Here is a 24,947-nt window from a genome sequence, read left to right on the forward strand (position 1 = left end):
GACCACATCCCGCTTCCTCCCATGGTTTGCTGTTTCCCACATGACAACACCACTGTCCCAACACTTAACTCCACCACCAGGGTTGCTGCCATTATATCATGGCCCTTAATGGCCCTAAGACCTTTTACAAATCTGGACCTGATACGTACAAAATCAGCTACCCTCTGAATCTATCTACGAATGGGGTTAATACCTTCAAACATAAGATGCTTCATGATTTCCCTGAAAAGCTGTTCCTAGACCAATACACTAGTGCTGGACATGGTTTGCTGAAAACAAACCTCCAGTTTTTCACTTACAACACTTCCAGCTGGATACACTAAGATTCCTACAGCCCAGGGATGTCCTAGACACAAATGCAGCCACCAGACTTTATTTTCACTAATACACTTACAGTTATTATGGACAAGGTGGCCCCCACTTAAAGAGAAACAAGTCCGGACCAAGAGTACTTACTCCTGGTACACAAAAGTCTTCAATGTTAGAAACAAGACCACATTTTTATTAAGTGCCTGTGACGCCAACACTCCTCTAGGTCAGACCTTGTACTCCTTTGCAGCCCTAGGCGCACTTACATAACCCATGTCTTTAACACCAAATTGGAATACATTAACATCCAGATCGATAGTGCCAGAAATAGGCACAAAAAATCTTTTTGATGTGGTTGAGGCAGGGAAGAAGTCCACAGCCCGCCTGGTTTTCTGAATCCCAACAAGAAAATTGAAGAGTTTTCTCATTTCTTTGACACCAAGAATATTGACCCTTCGATCCTCACGACTTCCACCATTGTGTACAGTACTCCCATGTGTAAATCACCCAACAACTGGGCTCCTTTCAGAGACATCTCTCAGCCTGAGCTCTTCAACATTCTCTCCAACTCAATCTCTCAAATCACTTATTAGACTTCCTTCCTGCTCACCTGGCAAAATAGATGTGAAAAGTCCTTATACCTCATTGGGCTAGCCTCATTAATATGTCTATAGACCAAGAATATTTTCCTTATTGCTTAAAAACTGGACAACAATCCCACTACTAACAAAAGAAGCCACTAACCATACAGACATCCTCAACAACTATTGCCTAATCTCAGGACTCCTCTTCCTGGCCAAACTCCTCGAAAGATGTGCCAAATTACAACTGAACAAGTTAATCAAGAATAACAACCTGCTCGGTGAGTTTCAATCCATTATCAGTCCCTGTCGCATTACAGAAACTGCGATTCTGGAAATAATCGATGACAGGCTCAGGATCCTGGAGATTGGCAACTCCTAGTTCCTTGTTCTTCTTGATTTCTCAGTAGCTTTCAATACTGTGAACCACAAACTCCTTATCCACACTCTAAAAAAGGTTGAAAATGCTCTGTCACAGCCTGTAGGCTTTTCCCAAGGTGCTCCACGAGGATGTGTGCTTGCTCCCTCTCTGTTCAACGTCTATCTCGAGCCACTAGCCTTTCTGCCAAAGGACCGTAGCTTATCCTACCACCACTCAAAAGTTTCTTCCTCAGCGACAAGTCTCACTTGACAACTACTATCATCAAAATCATACCCTGGATCAATCAATCAATCAATCAAGGCATTTATATAGCGCACTACTCACCCAGAGGGTCTCAAGGCGCTGGGGGAGGGGGGTCCGCTACTGCTCGAACAGCCAGGTCTTGAGTTGCTTCCTGAAGGCGAGGTGGTCCTGGGTCAGGCGGAGGTGGGTCGGGAGGGAGTTCCATGTCTTGGCGGCGAGGTAGGAGAAGGACCGTCCCCCTGTGGTGGCTCTTCGGATACGGGGGACGGTGGCGAGGGCGTGGCCGGTCGATCGAAGCTGGCGTTTGGGAGCGTAGAAGTTGAGGCGGCTGTTGAGGTATCCTGGGCCTTGGTTGTGTAGGGCTTTGTGTGCGTGGGTGAGGATTCGGAAGGTGATTCTCTTGTTGACCGGGAGCCAGTGCAGGTCTCTCAGGTGTCCGGAGATGTGGCTGCGGCGGGGGATGTCCAGGATGAGACGTGCTGAGGCGTTCTGGATCCGCTGGAGTTTCTTCTGGAGCTTGGCGGTGGTTCCGGCGTAGAGGGAGTTGCCGTAGTCCAGGCGGCTGGTGACGAGGGCCTGGGTGACCGTCTTCCTGGTCTCGGTGGGGATCCACCGGAAGATCTTACGTAGCATGCGCAGGATGTTGAAGCACGACGAGGAGACGGCGTTGACTTGTCTGGTCATGGAGAGGGAGGAGTCCAGGATGAAGCCTAGGTTGCGTGCGTGGTCTGTTGGTTTGGGTGCGCTGCCTAGGGCGGGGGGCCACCAGGAGTCATCCCAGGCGGAGGGTAAGGATCCCAGGATGAGGACTTCCGTCTTGTCTGAGTTCAGTTTCAGGCGGCTGTTCTTCATCCATTCGGATACCTCTTTCATCCCTTCGTGAAGGTTGGCTCTGGCGGTGGCGGGGTCGTTGGTGAGGGAGAGAATCAGCTGGGTGTCGTCGGCGTAGGAGATGATGTTGAGGTTGTGCTGGCGTGCGATGTCTGCGAGGGGGCTCATGTAGACGTTGAAGAGGGTTGGACTGAGCGAGGAGCCTTGAGGAACTCCGCAGATGACTTCGGTGGCTTCAGATCTGAACGGGGGAGGCGGACTCTCTGTGTCCTTCCAGCGAGGAAGGAGATGATCCACTCCAGTGCCTTCTCCTGGATTCCGACGTTGCTGAGTCGCTGCACTAGTGTATGGTGGCAGACCGTGTCGAAGGGCCGCGGAGAGGTCTAGGAGGATGAGGGCTGCTGTTTCTCCGTTGTCAAGCAGTGCTCGGATGTCATCGGTGGCTGCGATCAGGGCGGTCTCGGTGCTGTGGTTGGCCCGGAAGCCGGACTGCGAGAGGTCGAGGGATCCGTTCGTCTCGAGGAAGGCGTCCAGCTGCTTGTTGACAGTCTTCTCGACGACTTTAGCAGGGAACGGGAGCAGCGAGATGGGGCGGTAGTTCTTGAGGTCGGTGGGGTCCGCTGATGGTTTCTTTAGTAGAGCGCTGAGTTCGGCGTGCTTCCAGCTCTCCGGGAAGGTAGCGGTGTCGAAGGAGGTGTTGATGATGTCCCGCAGGTGGGGTGCGATGACAGCGTCGGCCTTGTTGAAGATGTGGTGAGGGCAGGGGTCGGTAGGAGATCCGGAGTGGATGGAGTTCATCGTGCGGACGGTGTCTTCGGTGCTGATCGGGGTCCAGGCGCGGAGGGTGGTGGTGGGGGGCGGTGGTTCAGTCGTGGCGTGCGTCGGTTGAGTGCTGAAGCTGTTGTGTATGTCCGCGATCTTGTTGTGGAAGTAGAAGGCGAGGGAGTTGCAGAGGTCTTGCGAAGGGGTGATGTCGTTGTTTCCGGCGTTGGGGTTGGAGAGCTCTTTAACGATGTTGAAGAGTTCCTTGCTGTTGTGTGCGTTGTTGTCCAGTCGTTCCTTGAATGCGGTTTTCTTGGTGGCGTGGATGAGTTGGTGGTGTTTTCGGGTGGCGAGCTTGAGGGCAGTCATGTTGTCCGGTGTTGGGTCTCTGCGCCATGTTCTCTCGAGGGCTCGGCAGTTCTTCTTGGAGCTCTTGAGTTCGTCGGTGAACCATGGGGCTTTCTTGCTACCGGGTCTGCTAGGCGTGGTCTTCAGAGGGGCAAGGTCGTCTGCGCAGTTGCTGATCCACTTCGCAAGGTTGGTGGCCGCCTGGCTTGCGTTTGTTGCGCTGGTGGGTGGGTTCTTGCTCAGGGAAGTCGAGAGCTGGTCGGCTGTGATCTTGTTCCAGCTTCTGCGTGCAGCCTGTTGCTGGTGGTGGTGGATCGTGGTCCTTCTGAAGCTGAAGTGGACGCAGCTGTGGTCCGTCCAGTTGAGTCCGGTGGCGTGGCTGAAGGCGATGTCCTTGCAGGATGAGAAGACGGGGTCGAGTGTGTGTCCGGCGTAGTGGGTGGGGGTGGTCACCAGCTGCTTGAGTCCGAGGTTTGTGAGGTTGTCCAGCAGGGTGGTGGTGTTGCGGTCGTTGTTGTTCTCCAGGTGGAAGTTGAGGTCCCCGAGGAGGATGTAGTCGGCGGAGAGGAGGGCGTGCGGGCTGATGAAGTCGGCAATGTCTTCGCTGAATTGTGTGCGTGGTCCCGGGGGTCTGTAGATGAGGATGCCTCCGAGGGTGGTCTTAGGGGTTGATGTGGACCTGGAAGTGCAGGTGCTCGGCGGGTGCGAGGGTGTCGTCGGTGTTGGTCGTGATGCGGATGGTGTTCCTGTGGATGATGGCGATGCCTCCTCCGGTCTGGTTGCTGCGGTCCCTTCGGATGATCTTGTAGCCGTCTGGGATGGCGATGGCGATGTCGGGTGCTGAAGAGGCGTTCATCCAGGTTTCCGTGAGGAAGGCGACGTCTGGGGCTGTGGTATCGAGCAGGTTCCAGAGCTCGATGGCGTGTCTGTGGATGGAGCGGGTGTTGAGCAGGATGCATTTCAGGTGGCTGCTGCCGTTGCTCGTCTTGGTCTTGGTTGGTGCAGGAGTATTGCTGGTCTGGATGCAGGTGAACTTGCAGACGTTGCAGCAGAAGGGTCCGTGGGTGCGTCTCGGGGTGGCTCGGTAGCCTCCTGGGATTCGTCCGGCGTTGAGGGTGGCGGCGTCGTACGTCCGGCGGGTGGGCAGGGGTCTGCGGGGGCCAGGGGTCCTGGCGCTGGGCGCGGTCCAGGCGTAGACGGGCTTACCTTTGGTGCACCTTCGGCTCTCAATCGGTGCTCCCGCTGCGCGCGTCCGCTGCACGGTCGCTCTGGGGGCGTCATAAGAAGGGGGACGAGAGGGCGGGTCAGCTGGGCGGCGGGAGCGGCTCGGCCAATGGGCCGGTGGTGGGCTGGGCCTGTGGCAAGCTGCGGCGGGAAAGTGGCGAGCGGGCGGCTCTGCTGAGGCTGGGCCGCTCGGGGGGACTGGGGGGCGTCTGCGGCAAAAAAAGGCGGCAAGGCTGACAAGGCTGGCAGGCAGGAGCAGGAGGCGGCAGGAGGAGCAAGGGGGTGACCAGGCCTGGTGAGAGGCGCAGTGGTCACTCACGAGCACTCCTTGCCGTCCCCTTAAGAAGGGGGACGAGAGGGCGGGTCAGCTGGGTGGCGGGAGCGGCTCGACCAATGGGCCGGTGGTGGGCGGGGCCTGTGGCGAGCTGCGGCGGTAAAGTGGCGAGCGGGCGGCTCTGCTGAGGCTGGGCCGCTCGGGGGGACTGGGGGGCGTCTGCGGCGAAAAAAGGCGGCAAGGCTGGCAAAGCTGGCAAGGCTGGCAGGCAGGAGCAGGAGGCGGCAGGAGGAGCAAGGGGGTGACCAGGCCTGGTGAGAGGCGCAGTGGTCACTCCCGAGCACTCCTTGCCGTCCCCTTAAGAAGGGGGACGAGAGGGCGGGTCAGCTGGGCGGCGGGAGCGGCTCGGCCAATGGGCCGGTGGTGGGCGGGGCAAGTGGCGAGCTGCGGCGGGAAAGTGGCGAGCGGGCGGCTCTGCTGAGGCTGGGCCGCTCGGGGGGACTGGGGGGCGTCGGCGGCGAAAAAAGGCGGCAAGGCTGACAAGGCTGGCAGGCAGGAGCAGGAGGCGGCAGGAGGAGCAAGGGGGTGACCAGGCCTGGTGAGAGGCGCAGTGGTCACTCCCGAGCACTCCTTGCCGTCCCCTTAAGAAGGGGGACGAGAGGGCGGGTCAGCTGGGCGGCGGGAGCGGCTCGGCCAATGGGCCGGTGGTGGGCGGGGCCTGTGGCGAGCTGCCGCGGGAAAGTGGCGAGCGGGCGGCTCTGCTGAGGCTGGGCCGCTCGGGGGGACTGGGGGCGTCTGCGGCGAAAAAAGGCGGCAAGGCTGGCAAGGCTGGCAGGCAGGAGCAGGAGGCGGCAGGAGGAGCAAGGGGGTGACCAGGCCTGGTGAGAGGCGCAGTGGTCACTCCCGAGCACTCCTTGCCGTCCCCTTAAGAAGGGGGACGAGAGGGCGGGTCAGCTGGGCGGCGGGAGCGGCTCGGCCAATGGGCCGGTGGTGGGCGGAGCCTGTGGCGAGCTGCGGCGGGAAAGTGGCGAGCGGGCGGCTCTGCTGAGGCTGGGCCGCTCGGGGGTACTGGGGGGCATCTGCGGCGAAAAAAGGTGGCAAGGCTGGCAAGGCTGGCAGGCAGGAGCAGGCAGGAGCAGGAGGCGGCAGGAGGAGCAAGGGGGTGACCAGGCCTGGTGAGAGGCGCAGTGGTCACTCCTGAGCACTCCGTGCCGTCCCCTTAAGAAGGGGGACGAGAGGGCGGGTCAGCTGGGTGGCGGTGTCACGGTGCGCGGCATAGCCGCTACCGGCCATTCCCGCATGCACACACGGGAGGCCGAATACTCACTTCCGGCCGGAAGTCGAGGACGCGGTCTAGTCCTGGGCAACAGAGCACCAAGGCACTTCCGGGGGAAGCGCTTAACCATTGCGTTTCCCGCCGGCTTGGTGCTTTGGATTCCAGTACCTTTTGCCGAGTCCTGCCTGACGAGCCGCGCTGGTGCGCTGCTCAGCTGTCTGGCGAGCCGCGCTGGAGCGCTGCTGAGCCCTCACGACAGCCACCGTAGGAAAACCTCCTGATCGCGCTGGAGCGCTTCCTTGCCTCAAAGACTGCTCCATTCAGGAGCGCTTGTTTGTTTCCTCACCTGGAGGTTCCAGGACTGTGCCCGTATTTTAGTTTTAACCCTTGATGCGCAGGAGCGCCTTGAGGGTGGTTAAAGGACTAGGATTGCGCTAAGGGAACAACTACACCTATACTCCTGGTTTCCTTACCAGGGATGCCACAGGCTGCATGACTATGTCCAGCATCCTACTACACGCGCAGGAGCGCTTTCTTTTGTTTTAGCTTGGGTGAAACGCGCAGGAGCGCTTTCTTTAGTTGGTACTTATTGGTAACGCGCAGGAGCGCATTATTTTCGTTCTTCACTTCCGGAGCTGTTCTCATTCGGAGGCCCTTCTTCCCGGGAACATTGGTGAGTCCTCGAGGGGTGACAAGTCCTGTGTGTGTATGTAGGGGGTGGTTGTTGTTCGGGTTTACGTAGATCTCTGATCTCTCTTCATTGGTTTCCAGCTGACACCGGGACGCCCCACCAGCTCCACGCCTACCTTTCACCCTACACCCTGGCTCCCATCCCTGCGTCCATCTCATCCCTGCTGGGTTGTTGTCTTCCACGAGGGTCAGGTGGGTACAGGGACGGGTGCTCCTGTCGTCTCTGCGGAATCGCGTCACAAGCAAGGTAAGACTTGTGGGGCGCCTGACAGAATCCAAAGCCCACGATAACCATTCCACCCAGACGACATGGGCGACCCGGAGGTTACTCTGCAAGATATCGCAGTCATGCTGGCTGCCATGCAAACAGAGAACCTCGCCTTACGCCAAGACATAACGGCCCTCCAGGGTCAAATGGCGTCTGGGGTCACTAATCCGTGGGGTACCACTCCCAGCCCCAGAGTTAGACATAACGGCCTGTTAAGACAACCAACGTTCACCTTTGGGGGGTCCTCCGCCGCCACCAACCAGGACACAGCCATCCAGGTGGTCACTCCCCATCCTGTGCAGTTGGCACCACCTGAACGCTTCTACGGTGATAGTACCAAGTACGGAATATTCATCCATCAATGTCAGCTGCATTTCATGGCTAGGATCGCGGCCTTTCCCGATGATGCTTCCAAGGTCGCCTATATACTTTCATACATGGGCGGGGATGCTGCTCAGTGGTCAATATCCTTGGTAGAGAACGACGATCCTATGCTGAACCACCTGCCAACGTTTAAGGAAACCATGAGGCGTATGTTCGCTCGCCACACCTTTGTGCAGGCCGCAGACAACGAGTTGCTCGGCCTCAAACAAGGTAACCAGGACTTGCTCCATTATATCACCATGTTTAACAGGCTTGTCATCGAGGCCCACTGGCCAGAGGATAAGAAGGTATCGGTGTTCTACCGGGGGTTACGGGATGACCTGAAGGACCTTATCTCACAGTATCCCGATCCGCCCGAAGCAATAGGCCCTTTTATCGACATGGTGGTGAAAATGAATTTCCGTCTACAAGAAAGAAAGACCGATAGAGGAAAAAGCAACGACAACCGTCTCCTGCCTATCGGGGACAAGGGCGTCGAAAAAGCCAAAGAGGATTCCACTCCCCTGGGAGAAGCTTCCGAGCCCATGCAGATTGGAGGCATAAGAGGACCCTTGACCAGTCAAGAACGGGAGAAAAGGAGGAAGCAGAACCAGTGCCTTTATTGCGGAAAAAGCGGACACTTTGTGAGGGAATGCCCTGTTAAGCCCTCCAAACCACGAGGCAGAAGGCCGTACGCGTTACCCATCAGCAAGGGTGACAAGACGGGAAACGAGACAACCCAGTAGACACAGGGGTCCGTCCTCTGGGTTCTTCGTCTTGTACATCTGCGATCCCTGTGGTATACGACAGTAGTCATCACGTCGGCATGGCCGTGTCCTTACGGAATCTGGCGGGCAGAACCTGGGTGGTGACCGCCATGTTGGATTCCGGGGCGACAGGCTGCTTCATCGATACAGCATTTTCCCGCACCTTGGGCATTGATACAGTGACGAAGGCCCAACCCGAACCCGTCAAGGCTGTTGATGGAACGGACCTTACTTCCGGACCCATCCGACACCGAACAGAGACCTTAACGATGTCCTTCTCGAACAACCATTCCGAATCGGTTAGCTTTGACGTCATAGACGCCCCACAGTTTAAGGTGATCTTGGGCTTGCCGTGGTTGGTGAAGCACAATCCCCGCATCGATTGGGTGACCAGAACCGTCCACCTAGAATCGGAGTACTGCAGCAGCACCTGTTACGCTAAGATCGACCTGTCAGGTCCTCGTTTTGTACAGGCACACTTGTTGCCTGTAGTGGGCATGGGAACCGTTACCCAAGGAACCATACCGAAAGAATATCTGGACCTAGCAGTAGTGTTCGATAAGAAGGGAGCCAACACTCTGCCACCCCACCGATCATTCGACTGCCGCATAGACCTGATTCCCGGCTCTACGTTGCCTTGCAGCAGGATTTACTCGCTCACGGAAAAGGAGAACATCCACCTCTGCTCTTATCTGGACGAATACCTGAACAACGGGTTTATACGTCATTCCAGATCACCGGTTTCCTCTCCTCTTTTCTTCGTGTCGAAGAAGGAAGGGGATCTGAGGACCTGTATAGACCTTCGTGCTATGAACGCCATCACTGTAAAAAAACGGTACCCGCTGCCATTAATAACCAATCTCCTGGACCAGGTCAAGAACGCTACCATATACACTAAACTGGATCTGCGGGGTGCTTACCACCTAGTCAGAGTCCGGAAGGGTGACGAATGGAAAACCGCCTTCCGGACAAAGTTCGACCTGTTCGAATACCAGGTCATGCCTTTCGGACTCTGCAACGCACCCGCCGCATTCCAGTTCTTCATCGATGAAGTGTTGAGAGACTACATCGATGTCTTTTGTATCGTCTACATCGACGACATCCTGATTTACTCTCAGACCCCCGGAGAACACGTCCATCACGTACGTTCCGTCCTGCAGCAATTGGAGAAACACCGACTGTACGTGAAGTTGGAAAAGAGCTTGTTTCACGTCACATCCGTGGAGTTCCTGGGGCACATCATCACACCGGCAGGCATCCAAATGGACAACAAAAAAGTGGAAGCCATCCTGTCCTGGCCTACACCGGAGTCTGTGAAAGGCGTCCAACGGTTCCTCGGGTTTTCCAACTATTACCGTCGTTTTATCACCGGTTTCTCCGAGATGGTAGCTCCCATCACGCGCCTGCTACGCAAAGGGGTTCGGTTTGGTTGGGACCAAAAAGCAGACGACGCCTTCCAGGAACTAAAGAGACAGTTTACCGTGGCCCCGGTTCTGGTGCACCCCGACACCGAGTAACCTTTCATAGTAGAGGCAGATGCTTCTAGGGACGCCATAGGCGGTGTGCTCTCTCAACGGAACCTCGAGACGGGACAACTGCATCCTGTGGCCTTTTACTCCAAGAAGCTCCAACCCGCTGAACGCAACTACACCGTGTCTGATCGGGAACTCTTAGCCATCAAGACCGCGTTTGAGGAATGGCGACACTTCCTGAAGGACTCGAAACACAAGGTAACCATCTATACAGACCACAGAAACCTGCAGTTTCTGCAATCAGCACGTGCCCTCACAGCCCGACAGCTCCGATGGACCCTATTCTTCAACGAGTATGACTTCGTGATCACGTTCCGGCCAGGGAAGGACAACGCCAAAGCGGATGCACTGTCGCGACTGTCTGAAACCGAAGAAGACGCCGAAGACCACGAGCCTGTCTCCATACTACCGGAGAAACACTTCCAGGGCATAGTCGCTTCTATGGCTTCCAGCGGCAAGGCAGATCCAGACAAGAAACGGTCCGATCTTGTTGTCCCGACGGGAGCCCAAACACATCTTATGGAGGTACCCGAACAGAAGAAGGCCCTTTACTCCTGTCACGATCATGTCCTCTCCGGCCATCCTGGATACCACAAAACGCTCGATCTTGTGCGACGGCGGTTTTGGTGGCCAACGATGGTGACCGATACTAAGAAACACGTGACAAACTGCGCTGTTAGCCTGCTCGGCAAGAACAGATCCGAACCATCGGTTGGCCTTTTGCGATCCATTCCAGTGCCTCCTTCTCCATGGCACACCATCTCCATGGATTTCGTGGTTGAACTCCCACTCACCAAGACGGGTCACACCACGGTTCTCACAATAGTGGACCACCTCACCAAGATGGCACATTTCGTTCCTTTGACGAAACTACCTACGGCGGCCAAACTGGCCTTGATCTTCGTGCAGGAGGTGGTTCGCCTCCATGGCATCCCGTCTGTGGTCATAACGGATTGGGGTTCTCAGTTTGTGTCCCGTTTCTGGAAGGAGGTATGCAGGATACTCGAGATGGACGTTCGTCTCTCCTCAGCGTACCACCCCCAGACGGATGGTCAAGCAGAAAGAACAAATCACACCATGGAACAGTACCTCCGCTGTTTGCTGCTTACGGTCGAGAAGGAATGGTCCGAAGTGTTGTGGATGGCAGAGTATGCGTATAACAACAGCAAGCATTCGGCCATCGGGATGTCCCCCTTCTTTTGTCTCCATGGACGTCACCCTCGCACTTCGGCATGGGAGAAACCTCAGGATAGCCACCTGCCCACCGTGCGATCGTATCACGTGACCCTACGTAACCTCTGGCAACAGGCCCGGTTCGAGCTGGCCTAGGCGAAGGACACCTACAAGGAGCATGCGGACGCTCACCGACAAAAGGAGCCCGCCTATCGCACGGGTGATAGCGTGTGGCTTTCTATTCGGCACCTGAGTGTGCATGGGCCCAAGAAGCTGTTACCTCGTTTTGTGGGTCCCTTTCGGATAGAGAAGGTGGTCAACCCTGTGGCCATGAAACTGTTGCTTCCTCCGCACATGAAGATCCATCCGGTCTTCCATGTCTCCCTCCTGCAAGCAGTCCAGTCTGGAGGCACCCTTCTGTCTCCTCCTTCTCCGGTGGTGGTGGAGGGCCACGTTGAGTATGAGGTCAGGGCAATCTTGGGTTCCCGTCGTACCAGGGGCAAGCTGTTCTACCTTGTGGACTGGAAGGGGTACGGTCCCGATGAACGGTCCTGGGAGCCCTTGTCCCACGTGCGCCATGCTCCTGTTCTGGTTCGTGCTTTCCATCTGAGTCACCCCTTGTGCCCTCGCCCTGTCTCTCTTTTCTGACTTCCGTGGGAGGCTTGGGAGGGGGTTCTGTTCTAGGGGGGGGGTGCTGTCACGGTGCGCGGCATAGCCGCTACCGGCCATTCCCGCATGCACACACGGGAGGCCGAATACTCACTTCCGGCCAGAAGTCGAGGACGCGGTCTAGTCCCGGGCAACAGAGCACCAAGGCACTTCCGGGGGAAGCGCTTAACCATCGCGTTTCCCGCCGGCTTGGTGCTTTGGATTCCAGTACCTTTTGCCGAGTCCTGCCTGACGAGCCGCGCTGGTGCGCTGCTCAGCTGTCTGGCGAGCCGCGCTGGAGCGCTGCTGAGCCCTCACGACAGCCACCGTAGGAAAACCTCCTGATCGCGCTGGAGCGCTTCCTTGCCTCAAAGACTGCTCCATTCAGGAGCGCTTGTTTGTTTCCTCACCTGGAGGTTCCAGGACTTGCCCGTATTTTAGTTTTAACCCTTGATGCGCAGGAGCGCCTTGAGGGTGGTTAAAGGACTAGGATTGTGTTTTTGGGGTTTATGTGTTTCGGATTTCCCCCGCGCAGGAGCGCTAAGGGAACAACTACACCTATACTCCTGGTTTCCTTACCAGGGATGCCACAGGCTGCATGACTATGTCCAGCATCCTACTACACGCGCAGGAGCGCTTTCTTTTGTTTTAGCTTGGGTGAAACGCGCAGGAGCGCTTTCTTTAGTTGGTACTTATTGGTAACGCGCAGGAGCGTATTATTTTCGTTCTTCACTTCCGGAGCTGTTCTCATTCGGAGGCCCTTCTTCCCGGGAACATTGGTGAGTCCTCGAGGGGTGACAAGTCCTGTGTGTGTATGTAGGGGGTGGTTGTTGTTCGGGTTTACGTAGATCTCTGATCTCTCTTCCTTGGTTTCCAGCTGACACCGGGACGCCCCACCAGCTCCACGCCTACCTTTCACCCTACACCCTGGCTCCCATCCCTGCGTCCATCTCATCCCTGCTGGGTTGTTGTCTTCCACGAGGGTCAGGTGGGTACAGGGACGGGTGCTCCTGTCGTCTCTGCGGAATCGCGTCACAAGCAAGGTAAGACTTGTGGGGCGCCTGACAGGCGGGAGCGGCTCGGCCAATGGGCCGGTGGTGGGCGGGGCCTGTGGCGAGCTGCGGCGGGAAAGTGGCGAGCGGGCGGCTCTGCTGAGGCTGGGCCGCTCGGGGGGCCTGGGGGGGTCTGCGGCGAAAAAAGGCGGCAAGGCTGGCAAGGCTGGCAGGCAGGAGCAGGAGGTGGCAGGAGGAGCAAGGGGGTGACCAGGCCTGGTGAGAGGCGCAGTGGTCACTCCCGAGCACTCCTTGCCGTCCCCTTAAGAAGGGGGACGAGAGGGCGGGTCAGCTGGGCGGCGGGAGCGGCTCGGCCAATGGGCCGGTGGTGGGCGGGGCCTGTGGCGAGCTGCGGCGGGAAAGTGGCGAGCGGGCGGCTCTGCTGAGGCTGGGCCGCTCGGGGGGACTGGGGGGCGGCTGCGGCGAAAAAAGGCGGCAAGGCTGGCAAGGCTGGCAGGCAGGAGCAGGCAGGAGCAGGAGGCGGCAGGAGGAGCAAGGGGGTGACCAGGCCTGGTGAGAGGCGCAGTGGTCACTCCCGAGCACTCCTTGCCGTCCCCTTAAGAAGGGGGACGAGAGGGCGGGTCAGCTGGGCGGCGGGAGCGGCTCGGCCAATGGGCCGGTGGTGGGCGGGGCCTGTGGCGAGCTGCGGCGGGAAAGTGGCGAGCGGGCGGCTCTGCTGAGGCTGGGCCGCTCGGCGGGACTGGGGGGCGTCTGCGGCGAAAAAAGGCGGCAAGGCTGGCAAGGCTGGCAGGCAGGAGCAGGCAGGAGCAGGAGGCGGCAGGAGGAGCAAGGGGGTGACCAGGCCTGGTGAAAGGCGCAGTGGTCACTCCCGAGCACTCCTTGCCGTCCCCTTAAGAAGGGGGACGAGAGGGCGGGTCAGCTGGGCGGCGGGAGCGGCTCGGCCAATGGGCCGGTGGTGGGCGGGGCCTGTGGCGAGCTGCGGCGGGAAAGTGGCGAGCGGGCGGCTCTGCTGAGGCTGGGCCGCTCGGGGGGCCTGGGGGGGGTCTGCGGCGAAAAAAGGCAGCAAGGCTGGCAGGCAGGAGCAGGCAGGAGCAGGAGGCGGCAGGAGGAGCAAGGGGGTGACCAGGCCTGGTGAGAGGCGCAGTGGTCACTTCACTTCACTTCACATTATCTCAAGCTTAAGCAACACAAAACAGAGCACCTTCCATTCTCACCAAAGTCTCTCTTTCCACCTATTCAAGAGTAGCTATGCCCTACTGACATTCCCAATTGCTCCTCATTCATTTGAAGAACACCACATCCCACGGTTCAACCCCGAGAGCAGACTGAACTTCACTGACCACATCCATCTTGCTGCAAAAAAATGCAAAGGATCAACTCAAACTCATCCGTGGGATAAAACCATTTGTGATGAAGGCCTCAAAGGAGTCAACCAAGCTATGGTTCTCTCGAGACTTGATTACAAGGATGCCAGTCTTCCTGGGATTCCGAAATCTCGCCTAGCCACTATCAAAACATCCTTGAAAGCTGCTGGTCACCTGGCCACAATATGCTACTGTTTTGATCACATCCCAGCTATCCTGTCACCACTAGGCAAGCTCCCTATTGAATGCTGATCCAGGACCAAAATTGCCTGTATAGTTCTCAAGTTATTCCACACTGACCAATCACATTACTTGGACAACAAATGAAGCTTTGGGGCAGCACTCATCAACTCAAGAACATTGAATATGTTCTTCTTGAAGTCCTCGCATTCAAGAAAATCCACCCTCTGAATCAGCACATTTCAGACTATACCCCAAAACCTGAAATTCTTTTCTACTTTATATGCAGACCTTACCATTCATGCATGTGTTGCTGACAGCTGGGACACAAAGAGGCAATTACTGACCTGCGCTTCTGAGCTGTCTTCGGCCCATGCGCTGACACGGCAATTTTTAATGCAACCTGTCCATCAGGATGGTGCAGTAGTTCATGTACGCCTTGTTTTCAGCATGCATTAAAAATGTTAACCTGAATTTATACTGGAATAGCTGGCCATCTGGTAATCTTCAGTAAAATGCATGGTGTCTCCAGAAAGACAGCAAAGAATATTCAACTTTTTTGACAGACTATTTGATGGAGGAATGTGGAAAATTAAACTTCATGAGTTTCACATTCCCAGCCAGCTACTTACAAAGCTATGTCTCATAAAAGTTCAGTATTCAAGGATGAACAGTTCATTTACAAGATGCCTAACTTTTTTATTCTTTCCTGTCCCTTCATCCCCTCTCCCCTTGCCTCTTCTTGTTTGGAGGCAACCTTAGCGTGCTACCCGCCAAAAAGCACTTTAACACATCATCATATAATATATGTGCTGTGATGTAGTAAGAATCGCAACTGCTGCTACAAAAATGCAAATAATATAGCATATTTTCGGCCTCCCGTTGATCACCATGGGGTTGGAGCAGTGCACCCCATCAGTTATCAGAATCTCATTATTTCCCTTATAATTTCACCCTAAAACCATTGAAACAATTCTAATGGAACCCGGTAGGCCGGAGGGGTGTCGTAGTCACGTTCTGGATCGTGCTGCCTCTTTACTGCTAATTGTTTATATATTAATTAGTTTGGTTGAGTACAGCACGTCGCCTGTCACACGCTTCCAAGCAATGTAGTTATTCTGGTTTCTATAATTTAGTCGGTTCAGTGGCGACTAAGCCTCAGTCTGGAATCCTTCATTATCGCTCTCTGTTTGCGCAGGAGTTGGTGGTAGACAAGCCTGAACAATTCAGCTTTAAGGTTAGTTGAGCGCATGTCTTGTGGTTCGGCCCACAGGTTGGTTCAAAGCATTCCTCCCCAAAGGTTCTGCCTGTGCCGCAAGTTTCAGTCATTTAAAGACTTGTTGGGTGAGCGGGTGTGCCATTGATGGATGAAGTGCTGAGTGGTGGAATTGTAGATCCACCACTATCTGCCCCGTGTGTCCCAGTAGGCTTTGTATTCGATGTAGTTAATGCTGGCAGCCACAAAGAGACATTTGAGTAATTTCAGGTCCATGCTCTCTCGGGTTCAAGCACAATCTTTCCCACCTTGTTTTGGTGCTTTTGTAGTATGCTGCAGAGTTTCTTGAGGAGCGCAGTATAAATGAATTTACAGTAGTCCAATGGTGTTACCACGAGGGGTCTCGCGCTCCATTCCTGTTGTGAATTAGGTGCAGCAGAAGGATATTCTGCAATATAGATCCTCGGATGTATCGGTTAGATCACTGACGTGGGGAGTGCAGAAGAGCTGACAGTCCAGTGGGACTCTGAGGGTCTCCACTTGGTGGATGGTCAGTGAATATTCTCCAATATCGGGCGATATTAGTCTTCTCTGACCCACACTGCGATCACAGTCTTGCCTCTAGTTATTGCACATGCTGCTGCCTTTCCCCTTTGTTATTACACAGTCCTGGTGTGGGAAGATGTTGGTTGTGGCCACATCCTTGATCACTGGACGCTGTTCGGTCATTTCATGTGTCACCCGCATGTCGGGGGGAAAAGATGTAGTAATTTCCCAAAATATTTAGCAGAAATGCTGCAACAAGTTGTGTGGTCAGTGAATTATTTGAACACTGAATCTTCCTCCAGCACAGATCACAAAAATTCAAGGCAAACCACTCCGTCTACCAGCATTCGCCAGAATTCATGGGCGTCCCCCAAAGACCCGCCCTTTCTCCCATCCTCTTCAACCTCTTCTTGGAACCTCTAACGAACGCACTAAACTCCATGAACATTTTCTTCCACATGTATGCGGACGACACACAACTCTACCTGAAAATCTCATCCCCAGAAAATATCATCTTGCTCAATACTATCATAACATCTACTCAAAATTGGTTAAACAAGAACCATATCCTGCTCAACTCTGCCAAAACAGAGTTCCTGCTCATCTCACCTCCGAAACACATCCCCAAGCTAGATCTCTGGCTGACTCACTTCACTGCCTTTAACTGCACTCCAAATCACTCGGAATCACTATCGACAAGCACCTGAATATGAACAATCACATCAGCAATGTTTGTAAAGGGACAAACCACTTGATAAGGACTCTTAGAAATATCAAACCTTTCCTGTCACAAAATGGCTTCAAGCAGGTGGTACAAGCGCTTGTCCTGCCGAGGTTAGACTATGACAGTGCTACTCTCTGCGGCCTTCCTAAATACGCCTTGACGCCACTAAGGGCCTCACTGAACTCCGCGGCAAGACTAGTTACTGGCGCCAAACGAAACAAGCACATTTCACCAGTCCTTAAATCTCTCAACTGGCTACTCTATGAAGCATAAATTCAGCTGAAGATTGCAGTTCTAGCACACAAAGCCCTTCACTTCAATACCCCCAGGTACCAGACACAAAAACTTGAACTATCTTGTGGGGCAAGAGCATCAAGAATTGCCTCTACTTTCCTCTTGAAACCTTGCATCCTTAGCAAAAAAAGAACTTGTCTCTGAGCATTCTCAAGTGCTGCCCCTAAGATTTGGAACTTTCTACCACCGGAAGTACGCAAACTCACCTCGATAATGGCGTTCAAAGTTGAAACCAAAAGATTCCTAATGAGCAAATTCTTACCCTAGTAGGTTAGACTCGTTGTTATTATTACGATGGTACCTTCATTTGACACAGATCTTCTACTATGCATATTACTGCCCCCCCTCATGGCCTGCTTACTTCTGTTTATTATATGATCCCCGTTTTTTACTAGGCATATTATTGCCCCCCTCATGGCCCGCTTACTTCTGTGTATTGTATGATCCCGTCTTTTACTAATTTGTTGTTTTCATTACACTCTTGGCTTCTCTTGTAAAGCGCTCGGATATCCTTTGGGATCTAGTTCGCGCTATATAAAACTTTATAAATAAATAACTAAATAAATAAATCAGGGTGTAGCTAGCGCTATATAAATGCAAACATTTCCCTTCAATCCAAATAACAGACTAACATATCCACGGCTCAAATTAATTTCATATTTCACTATACCAATTCACCACTAATCCTTTTGGGTTCCGGAGTAGCGTGCAAATCACCAAAAAAGCGATTTAACGCCTCTTCAGGGGTAGTAAGTGCTATATAATTGCAATTATAATACAATCTCTTCACAAGAAACAACTGAACATGAGTTATCCTGATTAATATGGTACCATAGCTGCTTCCTCTTAGATATGAAGGGGCACTGCAGCTGGTTATATACCACAGGGCATTCTCGTTATATGACTGAGCTTGCTAGCTCATCTACATTTCATTTCATTTTCTCTTATTTTACTGACTTCTTGTATTTGTTTTCTCTTTCCTTTTGTTTATATATTTTTTCTTTCTTTTGATGTTTATTTATTTTCTTTTTTTAATTATTGTTTTATTATTTGTAAAGCTCTCTGATGGCTTTGGGCCTTGTATGCGCTATGTAAAAATCTGAATAATTAAAGAAACTAATAAATAAATAGATATATCGTGCAAGATAGCGAAAACACAGAACAAGAGAAAAAATGAGAAGCAGAGAAAGACAGAGAACGAGAGATCGTGTGCATGATGGAGAGAGAGAGAGAGACACTGAGGCAGGCAAAGGGGACAAATGCAGTGCTTCATTTATGCCGGTGTTTGACGGTGCTCAACATCAGGACTTATTTGTAATCACCTTCAATTATTTATGACAGTCTACAGCATGGTGGCGTGGTCTACCTGTTTTTGAACATAACAAATCAGTAGAGCATTGAACAATTAAATATTCTTTAACCCCTCCCCTGCTGGTGACGGAACTACTCCGTCATCAGCTGTGGTCGCGCTGTGCTGATGACGGAGCGGTTCCGTCATGGCCCGCTCGGCACGCCTGCGCGGCGCGGATTCCGCGCCTGCGCTGAGCGTTCCATTGAGCGGGCGGGCCGTGACGGAACCGCTCCGTCATGAGCACAGCGCAACCGCGGCTGGTGACGGAGCGGTTCCGTCACCAGCATGCGCCCGCTGCGCGGCCGCTCCGACCCCTTAGCACTGCGGCGAAATAGCCGCCGCAGTGAAGGGGTTAAAAAAACAAAAAACAGCAAGTCCATTCTATTATGTTAACATACGTTGCCTTAGATAAGTACAAAATGTCCCACTTGTGTTATTGGGTTGGGTAATATGTGTCGCCGACACTGACATTCAGGCAGCGCTGACATGGGCAGTGGGTGTTGCCTACCGTGGAGGCTTCATGAAAATTGCAGTGGGCCCTGGAACTTATTTATTTACAAATAAACCACTGAGCCAGAATATCAAAGTATGATAAAAAAGAGTAAGAGAGGGAGAAGGAAAGGGAGAGAGGGCCACATGGATCAATAAATACATGTGTGACATAACAAGAGACAAAGTGGCCAGGGTTATTTGTATATAACAGTGTGATATATGAAAAAGAGGCAAGCGGAGTGGAATTTGATGATTTCATATTTTACCTTACAGCTGCGCCGCCAAATACGCTAAACATAAATGGCTCTCATCGCAAGAAAAAGACTCTGATAGCCCCGGAAATCAACATTTCCCTGGACCAGAGCGAGGGGTCGGTGCTGTCGGATGACTTCCTTGACACTCCTGATGATCTTGACATTAACGTGGATGACATCGAGACCCCGGATGAGACCGACTCGCTTGAATTTTTGGGAAATGGCAACGAGCTTGAGTGGGAAGGTACGGTGACATTAAAGATGAGCGCTGGATACAGCAGGGTGCACGTGTTGGGAAGTTCATGATGCTTATTCACTGATCTGGCTATTGGCATGGACCGGTTGTGAAAGTATGGAAATTTAAAAGCAGCATAAGCAATGAGATGTATGACATTAGTGGTTTATTTCATATGACATAAGGACTTTTCTGCTTTTCCTTGCTTTGTTACGTAAACTTATATGAAACTTTATGGAGCTCACCAATGCCACAAGGATTCCTAACTTCCAGACATTACCAAGGAAAGTGAGGGTGTAGAATACAAAGTGATTAGGTGCCTATCACCAGCCATGTTTCCATTCTCTTTTAAAATAAATACCACAATTAATTTGAGTTGAAGGTAGTGAAAATGAAGAAGGTCCTCCCTCCTAGGCACTTGCATCTGCATACCTTTTTTTAGGTAATGAGATTTCGGGCAAGGAGTCTGTAAGTATTCATTTTGCAACTACCTGTCAAAAAAAGAAAGACAAATGGCTTGGTGGACCACCCTTAAGGCCTTAAACATATTATTCGTTTGTGTGGGCAACAATAGAAGGTATAGAATGGTCAAATTAATAGCCTTTTATTTTTAAACACCAAGCATATGTTTGGACACTGAATTTTGGATAGTCTACACCTTTTTCAGGAGGTATCTCTGGGGAACAACGTAGGGTCTAAATTGGCTTCTACAAAGACAATTTTACAACATTACAGTGTTCGACATCACATTACGGAGGCTGATAGTTCCGACGTTCCAAGAAAGCAATAGTCGGGAAGTACCCTGGCACTCAGAAACTTCAACTTCTCTCAACTTTAAAAGTGAAGAAAAAACAGGCTGATTTAACTTGAAGGCTGAGCTTTCCATTAGAATAAAGGGGTTAATTTAGCCCAGCACCCCTTTATATTTATAGAATGACCAAATGTATCAATATTGGCCCTTTTGATTGAAGCCTGGGGAAATGTGAATTTAGCGTAACTGATTAACGTAAGATGCAGCTAAAAGTCTACGATTCACTATCTTTTCCAGTCGAGAAAAGGAGCGGGAAAGAAAGTATGGGAAAAGGAGGCAATCCACAGGAGTCAGGAGTAGCATTGTGGCTGTATTGTCTGAGTAAACCTGTTGCTAGACCACAAGGCGATACAAAAGGGTATGATGGACGGAGCGTTTGAGCTAAACAAGGATTACAGAGCCTTTAACCCGCTGTCTGCGGCCGGAATTCTGCGCCTGTGTGGCACATTCCGATCACGGGCGTGGTCATGACGGCTCCCGGCCGTCATCAGCACACGCCCACCGTAACTGATGATGACCGGGCGCCGTCATCAGCACCGAAGGCGTTATGTACTCGTCCTCAAGCACAAGGCTGTCAAGAATTCATTTTTGCGGGTTGGATCAGTCGGAATTGGCATTCTTAAATTTAGGCAGAGATGCTATGATTGGCAGAAATATGACAGAACCCTCAGCATATTTTGTCCTAGTCCACTGATATCCACATAAAAGGCTATTTGAAAATCAGCAAGGCAGAGAGAGAGTGTCAACAAGCTCTGGGTTGTGACAGGTGAACCAGTTGTCTTAAGCGTGCTGTGTACGCACACACATTCCAGCGTACAAAAAAATCACACAAAAGAAGACTATGGGACAACTATTTCATCTTGTGGGGAGCAAGCGACTATTTGAACATGTCTGAAGTATCGATTTTCACAGGAAGCACACAGGCAATAATCTGAAGGGAAAATATTGACCATGGAACCCAGGGTTGTATGCACACACTTAGGGTCAGGTAGCTCATAGACAGGGAGGTGCATGGGGGTAAAGGAGGTGCAGAAGCTCAAAAAAACATAAGCACAAGGGATATAGAGAACGGACAAACAAAGGTAGGCAGAAGGCGCCAGGGAACACATATGCAAAAAAAAACCCATTTATTTCAAACTCATACGAATCAAAACGTAATAATAAGAAACAACATACACTGTTCTGCACAGTGATATTCCTTGTGCAAAGGTTATTTGGGCACTTATCAGTTGCTGTTTTCGAGTATTGAACTCGTATTAATGAAGTTAAACCTTAGTCCACATAGTAATAATGTGTGTTTAGAAAGATAAGAGAGTAAAATAATACAGCAACACAATGTGCCATGTTATGCTCCATAATTTTGTTGTCACATTCAACCAACGGCCCCAAATGCAGGCTATTATTTGCAATAACAATGCTATAGTTGTTCCCTTGTGGCAAGCAAAGTGTCACTAGGGCCAAATAGCTAAAACCTCATAGACAACTTCTTGTCTGAAAAGTTGACATGTGCGTTCTAAAAGAGTCAAACTGTGTACCTGACGATGTGATTTTTTCATGTAAATTTACATCACTACAGGTCCCTAGTTTACTTATTCCTTTCAAAAGTCCACGCCTGTCTGGTAGATGGTTCCTTGACCTCAGAAAAAGAACTTGCAAGAAACTGGTTACTTGGTCTCTTGAAAATAAGTTCCAAAGATGCAAAGTGCCTAACTGCAAGTAGAGAGCCTGGGCTGCTTCGGAAGCTCCTTGCAAAACTTTGCTGGTGAAATCGGAGACAGCGGCTGAAGGTTTGTGAACTTGAGCTTTCTTTCACAAGCAGGAATTACAGTACTCCTGTGGTCTCTCCATTCCTAATCTTCTTGAACACCCCAGGAAGCATGACATAGTTTCAGTCCTGAAGCACACTATCCAACAAAAGTCTTGACTTTCCCCGAAAACAAGCGTAAGATGTTTAAGGAGCCAAAGAGAGGGCAGTGAAGATGATGGAGCACAGACACCTTGATTCCACACAAGAAATGAATCATTGTTCACAACTATTTACTTGACCTTCAAACATCTCAATTAACATCTTTTGTGTTCTATTGTTTTCCTCTGGTAGGTTCATGCTTGCAAAGATTCAAATCTTGGAACCCCCAAGAGTTCACTTATGCTCTAGTACAATCTTTGCTAGATTTCCAATGCTTTAAATTCTGATGATTCTTGTAATATAGGATACTAGCTTACCCGTCGTGCGTTGCTGCGATCTCCGAAGAAAGGAAATTCAAGGAAACTCGTTATGATAACATTCAATTTAGATTGTGTCATTTTTATTGAAACTTATTCATTTTAATATGGAAAACATTTCAAAGTGTCGTTTTAATTCTATTTATTTAATCGAGTGATTGTGGATACACCATTTTTTGTTTTTCCGTCTGGTGCGTACATCAGTATTCGAAAGATTATGAGGGCCCTGTGGGGCCGATATTTCAAAACATTTTATGCCAGAAACCTTTGCGGGAGTGTACTCAATAACTTCCCAAAGTTTCCTGGCGATCGGATGAATCGTGTAGTAATGCATAAAGGACAAACAGACAGACATACATTCCTTTATATATTTATATAGATAATCGTTAATGTTGCATTGCTTAACGTCATTCTGATTATCTTTTCACTGAAGTCCCATAGCTTTGTTGCACAGAAGCCACATTTTTACTCCCGCCTACTTATTGATCCTAAATGTTGCATGGTATTGCTTTTAAAACAAATACTTGGCTGTTTTGAAGATGGCACAGGAAAGATTTCAATGTCAAGGCACACGCCCATGAACTGAGCAATGATGATCTGTAGGTTTAGCTATTGCTTAAACCAAAGACTGCTGATGAATGGTTTTCAAGGCAGGCTCCCCAGTTAAACTGGAGAAGCATTGTCATAACCAGTTTATGTGGTTTGGAGAAAAACACTGTGACCTGAAAGTAGAAGTGTCCTCATCACTGAATAGAAGTGAATAGGTGTAAGTAACTTATGAATTCTGTAGTGTGAAAATCTGACCGTAGTTCATTCTCACCTTTCTCACCTCTAGTCGGTGCACACTCAGTCCGACCTGAGCCTCTAAGTGAATGAAGAAGACTCAGAGGGACCTGGGGCACCGATAGATTCTTGGTAGGAGGGTATTTTGTGGAGCGATTAGGTGCAGAACCATATAAAAAAAAGACTGCAGCCTGACTTCTAAATAGAAGACTCTTACAAGTAAAGTGTCTAGAAAGGTTCCTTTAACTCTCACAATGTGTAGAGAGACTAGATAACGTCTTCTGGTTCACTAGCACTATAAAGTGTGAGCCTCATTCAATTTGCCTTCAGATTACTGAAGTGGAACTTCACTTCCTCCAGATGTAGAAGCATTAAAGGTAATATTCTTCTGGCAAATAAAGAACTAGTGGAATGGACATGGAAACTAACTATCAAGTTGTTCTATATTCAATTTAAAATGGAGCACTTGTACAACTGGTGTTTTCCCCACATAAATACAAGTAATTACTTTTAATATTGATTAAAAGTTTCAATTGGCATGAGGAGGGGTCATGAGCACATATGCAATTCAGCTCTCTTAGAATGGCAGTAATTTGTTATGGAATAATGAATAACATCTTCTTCATTAGTTTGTCGATTTTTTTTTGTTTTTTTTTGTTTTTTGAGGAACTATATGTCTTGGTCTCTTTTGGGAACAGGACATATTGGTAAATTGATAATTTCTCCTCCTGCTCCACGTTAGCCACTTTCAGAGTTCTAGAATTCAGAATCAGTAAATATATTTGCTTGTTTCAGATGTTGTCTGTACTAGCAGACATGACTCCTTTTGGAAACTTCAGGGCACTCTTGCTTGTTTGGTCAAACTATATGTGGGTACCTCTGAGTAAATTAAATGATGCCTTGAGATACTAACAGTAGCTTATAGAGATACACATTTGTATCACCCATAAATGGTATATTTTAAAACATTCTGTAAATGTGAATAAATAGCCTGCAATTCAATTGTGGAAGCAAAAATATTTACTGATTCTGAATTCTAGAACTCCAAACTAAAGTTCATCAAACAGACATTAGTGTGGACGATGAGTTCTGTCGGCAAACTGGTGGACTTTTATTGACAATTATGTTTTTTAGTCATAAACAAAGTGGTCACAGATTTGACTTTCGTTCAGAGATCTGATTTTAGAGCAACGTTTCTTAAAACCTAACTAAAATTCCCGAATTTGAATCTATTACTCTGGTGTGGGCCAAGCAACCTAGCACAGATTTCAAGTAGGTACAAAAACTGTTATATTCCTTTTATCAGTGCCAGAAAGAGCCACCCTTAGACTAAATATTACCAGCTTGCTCCTGAATCCTACAGGACCAGTCTACAGTACAGACTACTTGAAAGTTGCAAGTAGTGTTTGTTATCATGCAATGGTAGTACATATGTTGGGAAAGAAGAGCCAAAGACCCCTTCCAAAATATATTTGAATGCAATGGGATTGTAATACCCGTTCTCCTCTCCTGAGGACAAGAACAGGGCAAATTTGGTCTTTGCTTTGGCAGCACTCATAACTATGTTTGTGGGGCCTGAAATAGGGAGCGCATAGATATTATGTGGATTTTCATTCAATTTATTTTATATAATGCATGGGATGGATGGCATTCCCAGCTCTTAATAACAATTTCACAACCAGATCCATCACAAGAGACCTGGAATCCGCTTGCTTGCCCTGCTTCTTGGCCCTTCTGAGTAGGCTGCTCCTGCTAGAGGCAAAGCTGGCAGACCACTCACTCCTCGTGTT

At 50.8% G+C, this 24,947-nt stretch overlaps 1 protein-coding gene across 1 annotated transcript in view; it reads left to right on the top strand.

Moving 5' to 3' along the window:
• The window catches only part of ATCAY (ATCAY kinesin light chain interacting caytaxin), a 76,086-nt gene that overhangs the window by 36,114 nt on the left and 15,025 nt on the right, over positions 1–24,947 (top strand). Inside the window, exon 4 of the mRNA XM_078668423.1 lies at positions 19,125–19,349. Coding sequence (XP_078524549.1) covers positions 19,125–19,349 — 225 coding nt within the window. The remainder of the gene's footprint in view (positions 1–19,124; positions 19,350–24,947) is intronic.

The sequence above is a fragment of the Lissotriton helveticus genome, chromosome 12 (genome assembly GCF_964261635.1).
Source record: "Lissotriton helveticus chromosome 12, aLisHel1.1, whole genome shotgun sequence".
NCBI lineage: Eukaryota > Metazoa > Chordata > Amphibia > Caudata > Salamandridae > Lissotriton > Lissotriton helveticus.